The 21,533-nt window shown below is 34.5% G+C and overlaps 1 protein-coding gene and 1 long non-coding RNA gene across 4 annotated transcripts; one reads left to right on the forward strand and one right to left on the reverse strand.

Moving 5' to 3' along the window:
• The first annotated feature begins 266 nt into the window (after positions 1-266).
• Positions 267-9,888, forward strand: LOC7454240 (uncharacterized). Of its 3 annotated transcripts, XM_024607492.2 has the most exons (17): positions 277-409; positions 792-823; positions 1,858-2,052; positions 2,145-2,271; positions 2,372-2,409; positions 2,616-2,709; positions 3,275-4,356; positions 4,825-4,956; positions 5,510-5,582; positions 5,690-5,729; positions 5,895-5,967; positions 6,298-6,363; positions 7,404-7,481; positions 7,577-7,749; positions 8,559-8,605; positions 9,158-9,389; positions 9,480-9,888. In XM_024607492.2, the coding sequence occupies exons 3-17, from the start codon at positions 1,868-1,870 to the stop codon at positions 9,833-9,835; spliced, it is 2,796 nt and encodes a 931-aa protein (XP_024463260.2). In that variant the 5' UTR covers positions 277-409; positions 792-823; positions 1,858-1,867; the 3' UTR covers positions 9,836-9,888. The 3 variants fall into 3 exon arrangements, with proteins under 3 accessions (XP_024463261.2, XP_024463260.2, XP_024463262.2); XM_024607493.2 differs by lacking the exon at positions 792-823 and having other exon boundaries at positions 267-409; XM_024607494.2 differs by lacking the exon at positions 6,298-6,363.
• Positions 9,889-11,607: 1,719 nt separating this feature from the next.
• Positions 11,608-13,319, reverse strand: LOC112328346 (uncharacterized). The gene is made up of 4 exons (XR_002983124.2): positions 13,099-13,319; positions 12,955-12,979; positions 11,994-12,079; positions 11,608-11,886 (listed from the first exon to the last, which is right to left on the reverse strand). It is a non-coding gene; the product is annotated as an uncharacterized LOC112328346 (long non-coding RNA).
• Between the last annotated feature and the right edge of the window lie 8,214 nt (positions 13,320-21,533).

Here is a 21,533-nt window from a genome sequence, read left to right on the forward strand (position 1 = left end):
GTATGAATTTTTATTTGAAGCATGTATTTTAAGGTGCTTGAACTATGTATAAAAAAAAAATTCCTGATGATTTATGATTTTACTATCCGAGTTTATTTTGTATTTTTTGTGACGTGTTAAAAATACGTTTTTGACAACCTTGAATCAAACTGCAGTTATCAATTGGGTAAATTGAACAAAAATAAATATCCAGGGGCAAATTGACCTGTTTATAAATTTTAGGGGGTAAAATAAGAGTTTTCTCTAAATTACTACCGTATATAATGAGACAGCAACGTTTTCGAGGCTTATGTTTCTCAGCGATAGTCTGTCCCTACAATACTTACAAACATAAACCTGACTATAACGACGAAGAGAAGGTGTTGAAGCTCCGGCTAAACGATCCCGAGTTGCGGTTTAACCCATGAAGGTGTGTTTTTTGTGTTATTTAATAAATTTGCTCAACTGGGTTTTTTTTTTTTTTTTGGTAACTTGTAGTGAGATTTGAGTTTTCTTGTGCTTATTCGAATATTTGATGGGGTTTTGGCCTTAAAGGCGTGTGCCTTCTCATATTCTGTTTTGAAAACCCAGATTTTCCTCATTATTTTTTTTCTTATGTTTGTTAGCCAAAAAACATTATAACAAAATTGATTTTTGCTGTTTGCACTCTCATAGTATTGTGGCTTCAGTTTGCTTAATTTTTTTGCCATCTCTTCCAGTTGTCTGATTTTTTCTCATCTTTGAGCCCTTCACTTTTATCCTCGATAACTGTTTGTTGTTCTTACTCTGTTGGAGCTTTGTTGTGCATATAGGGGCAATTGCTGGTGTTTGGGCCTCTTCACTGGTAATTCTTTGCATGTTTGGTCCCTTTGATTTGTTGATTTTCAATTGAAATTGGGTGTGGGAAGCTGAGGGCACACGTTTCTGTTTAATTTCTTTGGGTTTTGCATTGTTACATCTGAAATATTATTACAGTGGGGATGGGTTTGGCTGTAATCATCATTGTTGAAGTCCATTGTTTGCAGATGTTCATGGGCTTATTAAGTCTTCTGACGCAATCTAATTCTATGAAGTTTCTTGCCTAATTGATCTTTACCACTATTTGCTTATTAAATGCTTTGGCCAACTGTTCTTTTTCCTGTCTGTTTTCATTTTCTTTTTTTCTTTTCAACTGTTTTTTAATCGTTGTTCTTGTTCATGCTGGTTACAATTACAAAGCTACAACGAAAAAATAAAAACACAGTAAATTAGCGATGAGTTGTCTTCGTCTTGTGGTAATGTGTTTTCCATTTGTTTTCTGACTGGTATTTTGACTAGCTTAATTTTGGAAGTTGTTCATTATGTGAAATCCTTAGTGCTCTATTGCTTCTATAGCACTATTTCGTTTCTAAAATCTTGTCTTGGGTTTTGCTCTTGCCTTATCTATGCATGTTCTGTTTTGGGATTTTTGTCTCTCAGTTTATCCTTTCCTTTAGTTTTCCTGTGGTTTCTGCAGGTTGGTTTCATTTGCTGCTATTTTTAGTTGCTTTCGGTTGTGTTTATCGGATTTTTTGGCTGATCATACTCCTTTTCCTATGATGCTGTCCATCTGCTTTGGTTTTTAAATGGGTTTCTGTATGTCATCATTAGTTGTGTCTTCTCTTTGCTGTTCTTCTCTTTTTAATGGGGTTCGGTTTTTTTTCCAACTTAAGAACATGGTATGTAGCTATTTTTTTGGTAACCAATTATAGCATTGGTTTAAAAGCTTGAAACTTTGATTGTGAGCATTAATTAATTCTGACTTAAGGAGTTTTAGCTACTTTTTAAGTTGTTATTGAAGAAATATTTAAAGGGAAATGTGGATTATATGCTGTTGTTGATTGGTAATTACTTGTGTAGAATTAGTAGAATGGAAGAACTAGAAGAATTATTAGGAGGCAATGGTGTTGGCATTAGAGTTTCAACATTCGATTATTCAGTTGAGAATCACTTTAAAGAAATGGACATGATTTCTAAACTTTGTGGAGAAGCACAAACTGATTCCGTGGATGAAATTGAAATTCAGTGCTATAAGTCCTCTATCACTTTTTTGAGGTCAGTAATCTTTTCTGTGTATAAACTCCATGTTGATGGTTTGTTGCTGTTCTTGTGTTTGTGTATAATTTTTTATTTTTATGCACATTTAGTGAGTGGAAGCTTTATAAGTACGACCCGAGAATAATTAGGTTTGCTAGTGAAACGGATAATTCTCTGGAGAAGTGTGTTCTCAGTGGAATAAATCTACCGCTGTTCTCATCTGCAACTGTTCCTAAGGTACTGTAAGTGAAGGTCTTTTTTTTTAATTGTATTTTAGGTTTTTGTAGATATATGATATGTGATTATAACATTTGTTTTACTTTGCAATCTGATTTAGGAGAGACCAGATGTTGGTGCCACTTCTCTAGAATCCAGGTATAAATTGGACTTGCCTTAGTTTTCAATTGCAGTCGCTTGTTTTGTTTTAGTTGATTGTGTTGCAGATTTTTTTTTGACATTCTGAGTTATCTATAATAAATACATCAAAATTTTAACATTCAGAATATTTCTATAATTTTCTCCATTGCTTCTCCATTTCTGATATGCACATTTCAAACCTCTCTCTTTCCATCTTGTTGCAGTAAAGATTTTGTGATGCATGTTGGAGGGTCTGTTTGGGCATTGGATTGGTGTCCTAGGGTTCATGAAAGGCCTGACAATCATATCAAACGCGAGGTTTCTCTCATCTCTTTCTTAATGCCTTCGCCTTTATGGTTGTGGAGTTGAATTATTAAAGAATTTCTTGACCTCTTATTGATGGGCTGCTCATGTATGTGTCCCTAATATTCAGATAACATTTTCTTAACAAGATCATGGAGTCATTTGCATAGACATGCAAACATATAGAACATAGCCTGGTCAATTCATTTAATTCACACCTCTAACTTACTGAAGAATGTTTTATTCCTAGTTACATGCATGAGGCAAAAAACATCAATTGAACAACCTGCAAGTCTCAGTTATCTTTGAGCAAATTTATAAAATTCTTGGAAGTAGCTTTATATATTGATATCGATTGCTGGATTTGGTAAAACTGCATTCATTTAGATAGTTCAGATTGGTGTCATCATGAATAATGTCTAGTCGACTATAAAATGTCAATTATTATACAAAAACAAGGTTGAACCTTTATGATCCATAGCCTGACTATATTTTCCTTGTTGATACTTTATCTCTTCCATAAGTTTTGGAGACTTTTTTTGGGGGACCTTTGACTTGATTCTTTTGTCAATTTGTGTAGTTTGTTGCTATTTCTGCCCATCCTCCTGAATCTTACTATCACAGAATAGGTGTACCACTTACTGGCAGAGGCATGGTCCAGATATGGTGTGTTTTAAATGTCGGTGGGGATGAGGAAGCACTTCCAATGAAGAAATCAAAACTGGGAGCTCGATACAATGTATCCAAGATGGACAAATCAGTTGAATTAAACAGGCCAAAAGGAAGACCTAGAAAAAAGCCAATAGAAGAATCATCCAGAAATGAAGCCACAAAGGCTTTAGTTAAGATGCCAAAAGGAAGACCTAGAAAAAGACCAATAGAAGAATCACCCTGTAACGAAGCCACGGAGTTGATTTCAGCTAAGAGGCCTAAAGGAAGACCTAGAAAAAAGCCAATAGAAGAATCACCCAGTAATGAAGCCATAGAGGAGATTTTAGCTCCAGTTAATGAAGCGACAAAGGAGAATTTAGCTCAAGTTAAGAGGGGAGGACGGCCTAGAAAGAACCCAACAAATGAATCTCTTGATAGTTTGGATAGCAGCAACCAGTATGTCCAAGCTCTCTCTGTTGAATACCCACAAGATTCACCTGGACTGCTTTCTATAGAAGGTATTTCTCAAAACAGCCAAGACGAGGCCAAACAAAAACACAAGGTGAAAGAACAAAAAAAATTCACCAAACAACTATTTGATTGTAATACAAATCTTAAAACTACTGCACAAAGTAGAAGATTGAATAGTAATGCAAGGAAGGGAAGTGATTCTGGTGATGTTGCATGTCCACTGTTATTGATTCATAATGAAGATGATAATGTTTCTTTGGATATCAACTCTACATCTTCAACTGTAAACTACCAAACACATGAGAATTCTGGACTCAACACTGCAATGCCAGCTTATGGTTCTGATAATGTTTCTTTGGATATCAATCCTACTTCTTCCATTCCGAAGGATGCTGATTTGCCAAGAGTTGTATTATGCCTAGCTCACAATGGAAAAGTTGCATGGGATGTCAAATGGCAGCCTTGTAATGCACCCCCTTCCAAATTCCAGCATCGCATGGGTTATCTTGCTGTCTTGCTGGGAAATGGATCTTTGGAAGTGTAAGTCATCTTCTTCATGTGGATTAGTGTGAGATAATATTCATAGTAAGGATTGACGTTTCTATAATGACCAATAGTTCTGGCATTTTCAGATATGATTAATAGAAGGAATTGATCATATGTAATCATGTTGAATTTTAGACTAAGAACATAACTGCTGATGATTTCTTGGAAAACTGAAAGGAGACTTTTACACTTCATTGCTGGAATGTTGCAAATTGAAGAAATGAAAAAAATAATGTTGTCATTTGAGTGTGGGGGATGGGTGGGGGGTTTTGGGGGTGAGAAGTGGTTAGGAAACATATAACTTCATTTGCCCATTATTCCTTTTCCTTTTTTTTGCCTCTCATTATACCCATAATGTAACTCTTACCATAATTCTCCCAAATGCTAGGTGTTGCTTTTAATTTTAAGCATAAATTAATTATCAATGCGATACTGTCTGATCACCCCCCCTATCAAATGCAGATGGGATGTTCCTCTCCCCCATGCTATGAAATCAGTTTATTCTTCGTCTAATTTAGAAGGTACAGATCCTCGCTTTGTAAAGATAAAGCCAGTATTCAGATGTTCAACTCTGAAGTGTGGAGGTATACAGAGGTAATGTGGTGATATCTTCTATGCTCTTTATATTAATATGAAATACTACTGGAATATAAAGAGATTTAAGAATACACTATTAGGTTTTCTTTTTAACAGGACTATCTGGTATGTAGCTTAGAAGCCTCTGTTTGTAGAGTTTCTGACCCGGAGAGTTCACTTTCACATGGAATGATTTGGTTTGCGATATATGGTGGAAGCCAAGCGTACCATTGTACTGTGTTTTTATGAGTGGAGAGAAGTAAATTCATTTTTCTAAAGGAGAAAAAACAATAATATAGCAAATGAAAGGACTGCAACTAAAGTATTATCATCCTTGTCCATATATGTCACACAAGGGAATTTGACATTCAGGGTTTTGTGGATTTTGAAGTGATGTGTACAGTTGAATAGAATGATTGATGAAGATCTTTTATCATTGAATTCCAAATTCACTCAACTCAGATTGTTGAAGAATTGTCATAAATTATAGAGCCTTTTGCTCTTTGATCTTATTTTTTGCAGCGTGCTTTATTATTATTTTGTTTCTAATTTTTTTTTAACTCCTATACAGCATCCCTTTGGCAGTAGAGTGGTCAACTTCATACCCTCATGATTACCTACTTGCTGGATGCCATGATGGAACAGTAATATGTCAATCATCCTGTTGTTTCTGCTGTTATTAATTTAATTGTCTGCCACAGTTTGGGGCAAAGTCTAATCGTGTCTTGGCCTTTCATCACCTCATTTTCAGGTTGCTTTGTGGAAATTCTCTGCAAGTGGCGCATCTGGTGGTAATAACAAATGAGTCTAATGACTTTCATATATTAGTTCTTTCTGTGTGAACTGTGTGGATACAGTTTATGTCATGTCTCAAGGTTTATTACAAATTAAATTTGGTCGAAGTTTCTGATCTAAATTGATTGGTCATTCCATTTTTTCCCTTTTTTAATTTACAGATACAAGGCCTTTGCTTTGTTTCAGCGCAGATACAGTTCCTATTAGAGCAATTGCATGGGTCCCATCTGAAAGGTAATTGATGTCAGATGACTCGGTCTGTTGCTTTTCTAGCTGTATATTTGATTTACCTCTGATATTTTGATGCAAATTTTCACTTTTATTTATTAGATCTGAAGATATATAATCCTGCTACTTTGGGAATGACATATCCCTTGCCTGTAAAATTTCTGTGTTGTCAATAACCCATCTAGAAATATTATCGTGTATAATGCTATTTTACCTGTAAAGGGCTGCATGGAAACTTTCAAGATGTTTATTCAAAGAATTTGTACTAGCCATAGTTTTCATATCTTGTGCTTATAATTGAGATATAAAATATGCTGCCTTCAAACTATTTTCCAGTGACCAAGAGAGTCCAAATCTTATCCTCACTGCTGGACATTTGGGCCTGAAGTTTTGGGACATACGGTAGGTATGATTTATTTGTTTTCACAATTACATGGAATTATTTTGATGTCATTGTTTGCGTGTGCCATTTGATATAAAAATGCTTAATTGCTTAGATGCTCAATTTGCTTCAGATAGACTTATGATTACGTGATTTTGTATGGAACTTTCCAGTATGTGTAATAGAACTATCATGACTGCCCTTTATCCTTGCCCTGTAGTAGACATACTTTAATGCACACTAGTACCATTATGTGCTCTAAGCTTTGGATGACTGTACAGAGGGGTATATCACGGTTTCAAGTTCAAAAGACTTGGAGACCATTTTCCTTAATGCTTGCACCAAATTTTCATAAACTTTTGTGATATATACTTGTAGAGTAAAAAGCCTCTGAAGAGGTGGAGCATAATTTTTCATGATCTAGTTCTAATTTTTTGTGACTATATTCTCTGGTTCCTTTGTGTCTGGAGTTATCACTGCTACAATCACAGCACAGAAAACTCCTATAAACAAAACATTGATAAGCATTTTGCAATCAGAGTGATACGTTTCCATGAATTTTGCATCATTTTGATATTGGGATTTAGAATTGAGCGTCTTCATATGCCCTTATCAATCTCTGCATCATACTTGACATCTTTATTTGTGGTTGGATTTTTTTGAGTGGCCATTCTCTAATATCGACTTGTCCTCTAGGATTAAGAAAAACTGATCAACAACCTTTGCAGCGAGGGGGCCTAATATATTCATGCTCCCCTTTCATATATATAAACATTTCCCTCTTGTCTGGTTTCTCATCTCAACATTAATGGTCAGGAACTCATTTATAGGTGGTAGAAAAAGACACCTGAGAGTTGAATTTATTTTATTAGTTTTCCATGTGGAATACTTCTGCACATGTTGGCTGTATATATCATGCAACATTGTTATGTTTTCAGAGCAGGAGGAAGTTCTAAATCCCTACTTTACTTCACCTGTAGAATGAGGAGATCAATTCCATATGTATTTTTTCTTTGTTGAAATATAGTTGCTGTAGAACTAAGCTTCTGAATAATTGCAGTGATCCATTCCGACCTTTGTGGGACCTCCATCCAGCACCAAAACTCATATATAGCCTGGATTGGCTGCCGGATCCAAGGTGTTGCATTATTTTTATTGAATGAATCACAGGTTGAGGATTTTATTGATAAGGTTATTCGCTTATATTGAACCTTTAATTGTTTGCATTTTCAGATGTATAATTTTATCCTTTGATGATGGAACAATGAGACTCCTCAGCCTGGCAAGGGCTGCATATGATGCTGCCGTCAATGGAAAACCTTCTGTTGGACCAAAACAACTAGGGATGCACGTTGTTAATTGTTCTTCCTTTGCTATCTGGAGCGTTCAAGTGTCAAGGCTTACAGGTACTCTTGTGCTGTCATTTGCTTTATTATTGAAACAATGTAATTTCATTAATTGCTTGATCAAAATTGGGGGACAAAACGAAAGGTGGTATGGTATACTGCATTTTCTTCCCTCAGGTTTTGATCATCATCTTACAGCATTTGTGACTGGAGTTGCCTATGCAACATTATTTGATTGTTGCATCTTGGGTTCTGCTCTTTGAGATTAGGATCCTTTCTTCTACAAAACTATGGTCTTTATCATTATTTTGATCAGCTCTGTTGTTAGCAACCCAACTGGCGTACATTAATCGATGTTTATTTTAATTTATGGTTAATGCATAAATAAGTCCCTCTCAAATAACAAACTTCAAAATGCCTCCTCCAGTATTGCTTGATCCAGTCTACCATTCTGTTTCTGTTGTTTGTAACAAATAAATCTAGTTGGAGTAGAAAGTGATACCTTATGCCGGGTGACTAATAATACCTGTTAAGACTATGATGTGTCCAAATGAATACAGATGATTTGGTGAGCTGTTGATTTGAGAAAATTTTCGACCTAATGGAATAGACGTCTAGTTTTGCAAGTGGGCCATTTTCATCCAGTCAGGTCAGCTCTACTGGAGAAACAGGGTCCCGCTTCATTGTCCTCCACTTTTCTTGAGAACTTTTTTATAGTGATACGTTGTAACTTAGGTATTTCTTTGGTGGAATTTACAATCTTTTTTCTATTGCATATAACTACAATCGGGTCAATTAAAAATGATTCTTATTGTTTGTTGTCCTTACTCTATCCACTTTTCACAATTCCTTCTTTTTTTAATTGACAGGCATGGTTGCATATTGCAGTGCAGATGGTACTGTTTGCCGCTTCCAGGTAGCTGGCTTCCCATTTTACAATATGATTTATCTCTACAATGTGATAGGTTCCTACATAACATACATGTGACATCATATCATTAGTCTCTGTGTCATGCAGGGGCCTATCCTCTTACACTTGTTAATGTTGAGTGCTAGGAGGGGGGAGACCACGTTATCCATGAATTTAATTTGGCAGGAGTCTGGCATATTGGTGTAAACAAGAATTATTTTGTAGCATACCTGTTTAACATGTCACCTGGGATTGTGGATTGTGTTTTCTGTAATTGTACTTGTTTTACTTGTTCCATATTTCTTGAGCATGTTTGCAAAATTTTGGTTGAATTACTTAGTTTCATCAATGACATGAAGGATTGGCATCAAAACATACTCACGATAGATAGATCTTCACATGAAAAATGTAGATAACTAAAGTATGTGTCTTATACTTGATGCTACTCTTTTAACAAACAATTCATGGTTGAGTTTGAATAATTACATATTGTGGATTGTGTACTCTAAGCTACTTCAGAGCATTTGCTAAAGCTTATAGTGTTGCTTTCATAATCAGCTCACAACAAAAGCAGTGGAGAAAGATCCATCGAGACATAGGGCCCCACATTTTGGTTGTGGGTCCTTGAGTGAGGATGAATCAGCTATTATAGTGGGCACTCCATTACCAGATACTCCTTTACCTTTGAAGAAGCCAGTTAACGATGTTGGGAACAATCCAAAATCCAAGCAGCGTTTGTCTGTGTCAAATAAGGCCGCAAAAATTCCTACTTCAGATGATCCACCATTAGGTAAGTGCAAAATTTTCACCCCTATATTCTTCTTGTTAGCTTCGCATTTCTTCTCTCTTTTGGTCATCAAGGTTGTCAAACTCGTCGCAGCTCTTTGCTATGGTGATGATCCTGGTATGGATCATGGATCAGATGAAACATTGACAGCTACAAAAAGCAAGAGGAAACCAAAATCAAAAAGTGGGAGTAAGCAAATGGAAGGAGAGGATCAAGCATTGGTATGCATTGATGACGAGCAAGATGTCAAACAGAAAGGTGGCGGAAAGGAGGGAGCTGGGAATGTAGTTGAAAGCATCCCACCTAAAATGGTTGCAATGCATAGAGTTAGATGGAATATGAACAAAGGTAGTGAGAGATGGCTCTGCTCTGGTGGAGCAGCCGGAATCGTACGGTGTCAAGAAATCAAAATGTTTGATGCTGATATATGCTTGGCAAGGAAGAGATAGTAGCCTGTAAAACGTTAATCATAATCTATGGATATTTATCGTTATTTTCGATAGATTTGGCTTAAAAAAAAGTGAGCTACAAAGGGACATTTACATCAACTAGTCTAATTAAGAATTCTTGAGAAAAATAATTGAAACAAATAAGATTTTTCGGCAATGTTATAAGACTGGTCCAGCAGTTAATCCGGTGACTCGCTCATCCAGATCAATGAAAAAACCCGATCTTTTGTTTACTAAAACATCATTTTAGAGCTTTTTATTTTTTAAAAAATGAAAATTAAAAGTTGTTCGATAGCTGACTTGTATGATTATCATGTATGATAATAAAGATATCGAAAGTTACACGTTTGATTTTCGCGGACCGATCATTTCTGCTAAATTAAAGAAGTGGCAGAAAACATCATCGTTTCTGGAGGAAATTAGAAGATAGAAAGCTAAAGACTGGAGGAAGAGACATTGGGAAACTCACTTTCAGGTTAGGAAATTGAACGTCTCTCTTTCTGCTTAAGCCTACAGAGCTTTTCTCAGCAGAAATTAGGCTCTGAAATCGGTAAGCAAAAATAAGTTGCCAAGAAGGGAAATCCCCACCTCCAGTCATCTCTCACTGCAGCTCCTGCTTACCTACTTCTTACAAAACATAACTCTAGTCAGGGTTCCATTTCCATGCCATGAATTGGGGGTTTCAAGGAAGAAAGATATGGGGGTTCTAAGAAGAGAGCTGGCTTTACCTATCTCTTCTTCTTCTGTTGATAATGTCACAGTTAGAGACTCCATGTTATGCTGTTGGGCATGGAAAGTTTAGTAGCTTCAGAGGTGGGTCTAGTTCTGAGCTGAAGAACAATCCTGCATGTCTAATAGTATCGGTGGCCTCAAAAGAAATGCATATAAAGATGGTAATAAAGAGGAAAGTCTATACAGGACCCAATCCTATACAGAACAGATAAGTTACTACAGCTTGTCACCAACCTTGAATTCTGCTGTACTTTTTTTTTTCTCATCTCTTTCATGAACATTTTTTATGCTTGGAGTTTTTGCTGAAATCTCCACAGTAAATGTTTCAAGTAGCCTTGCTGATGTTTAGGTTACTTATATTTGTTAAAATTACAAAGGAAGAAATTAATACTACTGCTTTCAAATATTACTCGTAAAATATCAATTCCCATTAATGGAGTTAATGGTGTTACAAATTCTGATCTGACTTATAAATTTGTTGTTGGTCATCAGTGTTGATGTTGATTTTTAAAATATTTTTTAATTAAAAATATTATTACGTTAAATATATAAAAATTTAATTTAAAATTAATTTTTTTTCTTTAAAAACACAGTTCAACTGCACTACCAAATAAAGAAAGCGAAGGAGTAGGGGTGTTCACGGTTCGGTTCGGTTCGGTTTAGACTAAAAAAATCAACCGAACCGAATTACAGTATTGTTGTAAAAAATTAACCGAACCGGACCGGAAACCGGTTCAAACCGAGCCGGTCCGGTTCGGTTAAATCCGGTTTTTTAAGGAAAAAACCGGGAAACCTAATCCCATGGGGTTTTTTGGTTTTTTTTTAAATTGGCTTACGGTTTGGGAAGATTTAGCATGGCTAAGCTTTAAAATTGGCTTACGGTTTCAGTTAAATTAAGCTTTAAAATTTAAAGCAAGTTGAGCTTTTAAACATTTATAATGTTAAGCTAATTCACATGGCTAACTTTTAATATGAATTTACTAACTTTCAATATAAATTAAAATCTGGACATGAATTAGAACAGTCATTAAAATCCCACAGAGATGCAAATTAGCTGACTTTTAATATACTTCCTAAAGTGCTAAATCAATGCAATATGCAAGATGCATGATCAAATTTTAAAACCTCAAATTAAAAGTCTGTTCGCACTAGAAAAGTACAAGCGAATACATTAACAACCAGCAATAAATTATCATAAACATCCGGCATAATTTGAACTTTGAAGAAAAAAACCCAGCAACACCAGCATCCAAAAATTCCAGCAACACCAGCATCCAAAAATTCCAGCAACACCAGCATCCAAAAATTCCAGGATAATGCTATAAAAAAACACTAACAAATTAGCAACATATTATAGTTCAACTATTGAAAGAATTAAGTATGCAAAATTTTAAGGGAAATTAACAAGGTAAAATAAATTAATTACCCAAAACAATTATATTCCAAGATTGCACCAAGCCACCAATACTACTTACAAACAATCAGTTGAGATCTTTAAACTTTCACCAAATTCTACAAAAACATAAATTAAAATGTTAGATTAAACATATGTAAATAAACAATATTATAATTGCAAAAATGCATCTATCACCTCTTTATTCTAAAAAACATGCATACTGTAAATTACACATGCAATGAACCTGAAAGTCTGTAATGGAGAAGGAAAGAGCAAGCAAAACCCTGAAAAGTCCGTGGCATTTACACATGCTGATCCAACACATTTACTGTGCATGTCAAATAAACCAGCTACTTCGAAAATAAAGTCATCAGATCAAACAACTCACACTAAAAAAGATCCAAAAATGCCCACATCACTGACCCATCCGTTCCTTTTCTTAAAAGGAAAAAAAACACAAGCAAACCACCCCATTTTGCTCTCTTCTGGAATCTAACAACTCCAGATTTGGAGCAGAGCAGTTCCAGGGCCTTTAATGCACTAAAATTACTGCTTAATAATGTTTACACAACTGGTAAATCCCAGTTATGAGCAAGGATTATTACTGTAAAAGAAAGAAGACACCATTGATGCTAAAATACTAAACATACATCAGCCAAGAACAAAGACTACCACCTTGAATCACCAAAATATAATTAAAATTTAAAGAATTCTTAATTTCAATAAAACAGAATGAAGTCATGAACATACTGTCAGCAGCCCATAATTAATACAACAGAAAATAGATTGATATCAACACAAATCAACAGAGATCAGAGATCAACACAAATCAACACAAATGTTACAAGATGTAAAAACAGTAAAAACTTTGAAAGATAACTCGATATCAACAGTCAACACAAATCAACAGAAATCAACACAAAGCAATCAATAACCCTGATATCAACATAAATCAACATAAAGGAGAGAGAGCTGGGGAAAGGGGGCGAACCTGAAGAAAGATGCAAAAACCCTAGCTGCAAAAGGACAGAAAAAGAAGCAGAGGTCAGAGATCTTTAATGGAACAAATGTTACAAGTAAAACTTACAAGCACACGAAGGCCGGAATTAACACATGGATAAACAATAAACTTTACCTCTTTGACTCTTTCTGTTGCAGGTGAAGAGAGACGCCAAGGGGTTTGTTCGGGTTTTTTTCGACTGCAAGTATACTAGATGTATGCGGAGATCTGGGTTATTTGCTTATTAATCAGCTAGAGAAGAGACAGATGCGGGGGCAAGAGGCAGAGAAGATGAAAATTGAAGGGGAAAGGAAGAAGGGTCTGGTGTGGGCGGCGGCTGAAGCAAGAAATTTAGGTTTAGGTCTGTATAGTCTGTACCATTTGCATTTAGTATTTATACTAGGTCGTTTCTGGTTTTATTTTTATGGGTAGCCGGTTCGGTTCACCGGTTTTGGTGGTGAAACCGAAACCGAACCGAACCGGAAAGATTTTTGGTTTTAGTAATCGGTTTAATCGGTTTTTCATCTCGGTTCGGTTTTCTCGGTTAATTTTTCATCGGTTTTCTCGGTTTTTTCGGTTATTCGGTTTTTTTGAACACCCCTACGAAGGAGATGTTGCAGGGCATAAGGCCGGTTGTCTGCAGGGACGCTTGCCATTCAACACATGCGAAGTTATGGGCAGTAGGTTTTGACAGTTTAAGACAATAAAGAATCTTATGCAACCTTTTGCTTTATGGAGGATCTGAGTTTAAGGGGGGGATTTTACATGGCAATGCTGCGACATTGCATTGCTAACCACCAGCCTCCTCCCTGTATATATCACTTTCTGAATTGTTCGATGGAACATTATGTTTTGTTCCTGAGGAAGAAGGGGAACCAATCCGAGGTGGGGAAACTCTAGATGGAGTTGCTGCTGCCTAGGAAAGATGAAAGAATCCAAGCTAAACATGAATAATCATCGCAAGCATGTGGAATTGAAGTGCGCAATGTAAAAAGTATGGTCACCAAAGTGGTCTGAAAAAAAGATGTTATAATGCTTAAAGAAGAGAGTGGTCTACAAAGAAGATGATCCCCTTACTGCTACTGTGGCTCAAACAGATGATAGCGAGGTTGGTGTTATTTTCAATTCTTTCCTTGCTACTTTCTTCTTGTAATCAAATTCATTTCAATAAGACACTCCTTTCAATTTCAGATCATATTAGCTTTTCATTTACAGAACGATCCATGTTATTCAACTAGCCAATCTTCATTCAATTTCACAACACTGGTAACTAAGCATTTTTGCCTCTGGATTTTATTTTTTATCCAGAGTAGAGTAAAAAATTCAACTGAAACGATATTCATAGCTTGAATGAGCTATACCTGGAGGAACCCCATCTTTCATACAGCCCAGCAATAAAGATCAGCTGTTGGAGTGCCTGGAAAAAAAGAAGCTGGGATTTGAAAAATATGATGGGAGCTAGCTGGGTTATTATTGAAAACTCTCAATAATTAATTTCTTGAAAAATTCATGATTTTCGACAGGGAAAGTGTGTATTGCAACAATAAACTTTGCATCCTCCCATTTATCCCTTCCCGATTTCTCTTTGATTGTATATGCCTCGTTGATTTCTTCTATGTAATGGTTGAGGTGCAAGTTTATATTCCTTCGTTGCGCAAGTAAGGTTTGACATTCTGGTTCGAAAGCAAGAACATTACAAATAGAGTCATATTTATGCTGCTATGTGTTGTTGTTGCAGACAAATTGATTTATTTTTTATGCAGATTTATGAAATTCTTTGTATAATTAACAAGGTTGAAACTATTCTCAATCTAAAAGCAATTCAACTGTCAAATAGAAAACAATCCTTTTAATTGTTTATTTCCTGTTATGGTTCATGTGTGTGTGTTGAGCCACAATCACAGTCAGCTATCATCTCTTTCTAGACGGCTCGGGTATTGTACCATCTTTCAATGGACATTCACGATCACCACGTTGGTGACCATAATTTCCGCATCTTAAGCACTTTACACAGGGCATTTCAATTCCAAATGGCTACAAAGAAGCAAGGAGTATAATGAAATGAGGTTGAAAAGATGGTTGGTGTTTCAAGCAGATAAAAGAGTAAATACATGGAGTTGGAGGATGAGGCGGCGGTGGGGGTTGTGAAGCATCGGCAATTTCAGCAGCTTGTCATTTTCAGCACTGTAAACAGCTTTCATTATCTCTATCTGTCAGCAGATTAACAAAATCAAGGGAAATCTAATTCAATTAAAATGTTTTGAGGCTGAAAATTACATTATATGTAATGGAAATCAGGGTTAAAGTCTGAATGAAACTCTTTGATAAATTAAAGATGCTACAAAAAAATGTCAATCAGGATAAAAAAGACACACTCTTTGCGATTAAAAGTGATAAGTTTGGTTTGTTCTTTAACCAATTCTAGAAATGGAAGAACAAAGAAGAAAATTCTCTAAAAAATAATTGAAAAGTTTTTTATTGTTTCAAAAGTCTCATATTTGGTTTGAAACATCGTTATATACTTGGAATAATCTTTCAAGTCTAGAAAATACTAAAATGACATAATTCAAATCCAAATAAATAACTTTTTTTTAAAAACTAAACGAATAATAAATAGAACACTTTTTTTAACTTATAGAACACACATAGACACACAAAAATTAAAACTATAACTTTTCGTACAAGACTCCAATGCATGCATGGTTGGACAAACTTGAAAGATGACATTCTAAACTTGAAAACCATATAGAATAGGCTTATTTTTCAATGCAATAAAGTGGTGAAAATTCAGGATCAAATTGGCCTTTGGGCTGACAACAAACTCAAACTCTCAAAAACTCACAAATCATGACTCAAGCCTTATTTGAAAACAAAACAAACATATTTGAACCATTTTCATTTAGTTTATAAGCCTTCAAACTCATTGAAACTTCAATTGCACTTATCTGACTTGTTAAAACACTTTGTAGTTATTTCGCTCGAGCTCTCATCATTGGACCCCATACACATTAGAATCAGCCCTTTGCATGATAGAATCATGTTGCATATCATCACCTCAGGGTTAAAAGTGATTTGTCTTCAAATCAGAATCATCAACATCTTCCAAGTAAGGTGACAAGTCTTTTACATTAAAGGTAGCTGAAATGTTGTACTCATCAGGAAGGTCAACCTTGTAAGCATTATCATTCACCATTTTGATAACTCGAAATGGTCTATCAACTCTCGGCATCAATTTGAACTTTCACTTGCTTGGAAATCTATTTTTGCTAAGATGAATCCAAACAAGATCTCTCGGCTCAAATCTGATCATTTTCCGCCCTTTATTAGCATGTTTGATATACTTTGTTGTCTTTTTTTTTAATATGAGATCGAACTTGTTCGTGGAGTTTTTTCATCATTTCTGTCTTTTTAACCCCATCCATAGAAGTGCTATCATCAATTGGAATAGGAACCAGATCAATAAGAACATAATGGTTAAAATCATGCACTAGGATAAGAATCTATGATAAATAAGAAGTCTATAAATCAAAAGGAACTGGATAACAGAACTCATACAACAACTTATGGTATGTGTTGCGTTACCTTATTAAACTCTGATTGATCTAAAACTTTAAACCAATATTTAAAAATATGTCTGGAAACACTAGGTTAATTTTCAGTCCGATCCAATAGTCGGATTGAGAGTTACATCTATTGCCTTAAAACTGGACAGTTGGGAACATTATGCCTGAAACTGAATCTGATCGTTTTTCCGTTGCCTGGATCGTATCATTCCCCCTTTCTTCAATATGATTCATCCTTGAATCATGACCAAGTATAATTGATGCTTCATTATTTTTCATGAAATCGTTCATGTATTCTTTAACCCAATCAATAAATATTAGAGCTGGAATTATTTTTGCATTGTAAGGAATCAAATCATTATTGATTAAATCCTCCACTAAAATTTTAGCATATCCTTATTTAAATCATTTAAGCATGGAATACATTATGATATTAATAATGTGATATGCATATATCAAAATAATGTTTTATTATATCTAATATTTATGTTATCATCAAAACATATAATTAAATCATTATCATAGCCATAAAGCTAACAACCTCCCTCTTTTTTATGATGACAAAACATTAATGCATATAATGTAATAAACATGTAATAAAACATTTCAATGTATGCATTTCAAAACTTCTCCCCTTTTTTGTCATTAATCAAGAAGGTAGAAAAAAAACTTATCCCTATAATGTGAAAACCAAGATAAATAATAAAATTCTCCTTTTTTTTTTGTAAAAGTTCTCCCTAGAAAAATATCTCTCCCTGAATAAAGCACTTTATGCATAACCCAATAGATTCTCAACATCAATAGTGTTCTTCATAATGCAATAAAGATGTTCAAACATTCAAAACATTAAATTCATAAAAAATATGAGACATCAAATTCATATTTCATACAAATAAAATATAAAGGATGTTCATAATAAAAAAAAAATACAAAAAACATGAGCAATATGAATGAGGAGTCAATCATCATCATTGTTGTGGTCATTGCCTTCATCCATGATGTCATCAATATTATCTGCATTAAGTCCTCCGAGATCTCAGTTAAGGTGGTCAAGTTGCATCCAATGATACATGGTATCCACTCTACTATGGATACCACCAACTTTTTTATTAACCCTACTCATATCTTGATGCAATTTCATGATATCCCCATGAAATACAATTATATCTTCACGAAAGGCATTCATTTGCCTAAGCATTTCACTTTGCATATCATAAATTGATTGCAAGGTGATAGGTGGAACACTTGATGAACCTTCTTCAAAAGTTGATTAAGGTTGATAAGAAGGCATTGGTTGTGAAGACAAAAGTTGTTGATCTATATTCAATGATCTTTGTCTTGGTCATAATTCCAATTTACTAGCACTAGGCTCCATTGAGGGATCATAAATCCATACATTATCAATACAAATCATTCCTAATTTACTTAATTTTATGGCATCATAGATAAGATATCTCCTAATGTCTCTATCATCCTTATACTCTCCCACATTCACATCAAATGCATTGAAGATCTCAGTCAAAATAGCTCCATATACTAAGGCTCTTCTTTGCCTTCCTTTAATAACATTGCTCATGTGTTTCAAAAATAAATACGCTAAATCAAATGGCTTTCCATCTACTATACAAGTCATTATCCATAGATTTATGAATTTTAGTTTTTTTAATGCATTTTTTAGGCAAAAAATACATTGAGCTAAAACATTATCCACCATAAATTGATAGGAGACATAAGTTCTAGTAAATACATTTCAAACAAGATAAAAACATTGCAATTGTCCTCTCACCATCATCCCAAGTTCTTCCAAACACTAATCTCATTTGATCGAGGGGAGTTGGGGTATTTGGTGCCTCAATAAATTGATAGGAGACATAAGTTCTAGTAAAGTTTGCCCTAGGTATCTCCAAAATTTGAGCTAAAACATTAGAGTTCAATTCTATTTTGACATCATAAACATAGCTACTCAAATAGATATTATCCCAACATTCCTATATTCACTCTTCCAACCAATGTTCTCAATGCAATTCATTATATTCATTCTACCATGGTCATACCAATTCACATACCTTGGTGGAGCAAATTTGCCTAGTTTTAATTGTCTTTTTTTGGCTTCTTCGGGGATGAAAAGGTTATCATTAAACCCTAGAACATTCCTATTTGATGGAATCTTGACTATTGACATTGTTTTTCATAAGGGATTTCAAAGATTACAAGGTTGGGGTTTATTTTATTTTGTGAGATTTTGAACCCAAATAACCCTAACGTGGGTGATTTCAAAGGGTTATGAGATGGGATTTGGTGTTTAATTTGAGTATAAAGGCTTTGGGGAAGGTTTTTGGAGATTTAGGATTTATAAGGAGAGGGTAAGAAAATGCAGAAATAGAGAGAAATCATGCTTTTGAGGAGAGAAAAACAAACACAATTCTTATATCGTGCAAAACAGTCTGATCGTTTTTTAAAATAATCTCGTCATTTTCCTAATTGTTTAGAGATTGCAAAATTTCATGATTTCACTTGTTTCTTCTCCAATTCAAACCTAATTGATTCTAACCATATTTCTCCATATGAAAGATGATCTAAACCTCAAAAACCCACATCAAACGACTTAAATTCTAACAATTGATCGATTCTCATATTGTTTAAGTTTCAACATATGTATGCATAAACAAAGCAAGCATATAGTTAAAATTTAAATGTTCTTATCATGCTTCTAGTGTGACATACCAATATTAATTACTAAAATAAATGAGCTAAGGTTTCGATCACTAACCTCTAGTAGTGGTTTCCTACTAGGTTGAATGACATCATCATTAGTTGTTGGAATGCTTGTTCATGCTCCTAAAAATCTTGTGGGATGTATCCTCTATGTGTTTGATGATGCAAGCCATATTATAGTTGAAATCTTAGCATTGGATTCATTTTTCTTTGACCTCCAAGTACTGGATACTTGTTGCTCACAACCTTATATATTGTTGATGTTGATACAAGTTCCTTTTTTGTCATTGGTTGATATCTTGGACTGTAGGATTTGTCCTTCCAAAAGACCTTGTGTTTAAAGGTCTTAGTTGTCCTCCTATGTCCCTCAAATATTGGTTGCCTCCCATTTTATATCTTTGGGGTTGAGGCCTTGGACGTTGTTATGGCATATTCCTCCTCACATTATTGTTGATGAATGAAGGTCTAACATTTCTTTTACCATCATTTCTCTAATGCAAGTTTCTTCCAACTTGGTGTTTTTGGAAGAAAGTTCTTTCTTGCCTTTGTCATTGGTTTTTCCTTTGCAAGTTGCCTCTTAATTGTTGATTTTGGAATTAAGGTCTTACTTGTCCATAGTTTGTGTTGCTTCTTTGTTGGAACACTTTCCTTGCTTCTCCATTTGTAGAATTCTTGCGGGAAGTATTTTTAGGTACCCTTTTAACATTGAGTCCTTGTTTGTTAGGCATTATACCTTTCGATTCCCACAACATGTTTTTTGGAATGCCATTTTTCTTTAATCTATATTTATGTGATAAATGATCTTTTCTATAACAAAAATCACATATAGAAAAACAACTATACATGCTAGATTGATTAACATGCTCATTCAATTTTTGTTTTTCTACACCATTGAAAGCTAAATCACTTTTATTCAGGCTTTTGTTTTGTCCTCCCAACAAAAAATCCAATTTATCTCTACCTTGAGTAAACTTAGCTAAAGTTGAAGTCAAGTCTTCAAATCATTTATAATATCATCATTTTTATTTTTCAAATCCTCTATAAATGATGAACAACAAGCAATACCACATAATGATTCATTTACTTGTGTTACTTTATCACATTTTTAAGCAAACCATTATTTTCATTTTTTAGATTTGCATGCATCTTTTTCAATGAATTATATTTAGATCCTAACCTTTTAAATTCATCATATAATGATTCAAATCTATCATTTAGTTCGTCATAAGAGGGGTTGGTTTCATTATCCGAAGAATATACCTCATTTCTACTTTCAATTGCCACGAAGCACATATTTGCCACTTTTTTTTCTTCATCGTTAGAGTTACAATCTGAATCTTCACTCCATGTAGCTTTCATTAATCTCTTGTGATGATTATTCTTCCTTTTGTTTTGAAGAAGTGGACAATCTACTTTGACATGTCCTTTCCTATTGCATTCAAAACATCTTAGAAGTTCCTTGCTTGAATCTTCTTTATTCTCATTTTTCTTGAAATTTGAGAATCTTTTTTTCTCTTTGTTTCTTTCATAGGAAGTTTTGGAATTATTTTGTGATTAGTGTAATATCCTTCTCAATTGTTTTACCATCATCATTCACTATCAACATAGTGTATGGTTTTGAATGCCAAAATCTTCTTTGGACTTACTTATCATTCTTGTTCATCCATGGTGATTTCATTTGTCATTAAGGAACCAATGAGCTTCTCCAATGGAATTTTTATGGGATCCTTGGCTTTTCAAATTGTCATCACCTTAGTTTCCCAAGTCTTTGATAATGACCTAAGAATTTTGCTTATAATATCGACATTAATGTAAGTTGTACCAAGAGCATCTAAATTATTAGTGATAGTTGTCATTCTAGTAAACATATTAGTTATGGATTCATTTGAAAGCATTTTAAATAACTCATATTGATGCACTAACATGTCAATATTTTATTCCTTTACTTGATTCATTCCTTTATATGTTATCTATAATTATGTCATATATCTCTAGTAGGGTGACCTGTCTAGGTGAAAAATACAAAGATTTTCAAAGTGGTCTTATAGTAATGGGTGACTTGCCCATGTAAAAAACGCAAAGATTTTCAAAGTGGTCTTATTGTAATGGGCGAACTGCCCAGGTGAAAAACACAAAACATTTCCAAAGTGGTCTCATTGTAATGGGCGATCGGCTCATGTGAAAAATACAAAGATTTTTTTAAAATGATCTCATTGTAATGGGAGATCGGCCCATGCAAAAAATGAAAAGATTTTTCAAAGTGGTCTGATTGTAATGAGTGACTTATCCAGG

Source organism: Populus trichocarpa, chromosome 8 (assembly GCF_000002775.5).
Source record: "Populus trichocarpa isolate Nisqually-1 chromosome 8, P.trichocarpa_v4.1, whole genome shotgun sequence".
Lineage (NCBI taxonomy): Eukaryota > Viridiplantae > Streptophyta > Magnoliopsida > Malpighiales > Salicaceae > Populus > Populus trichocarpa.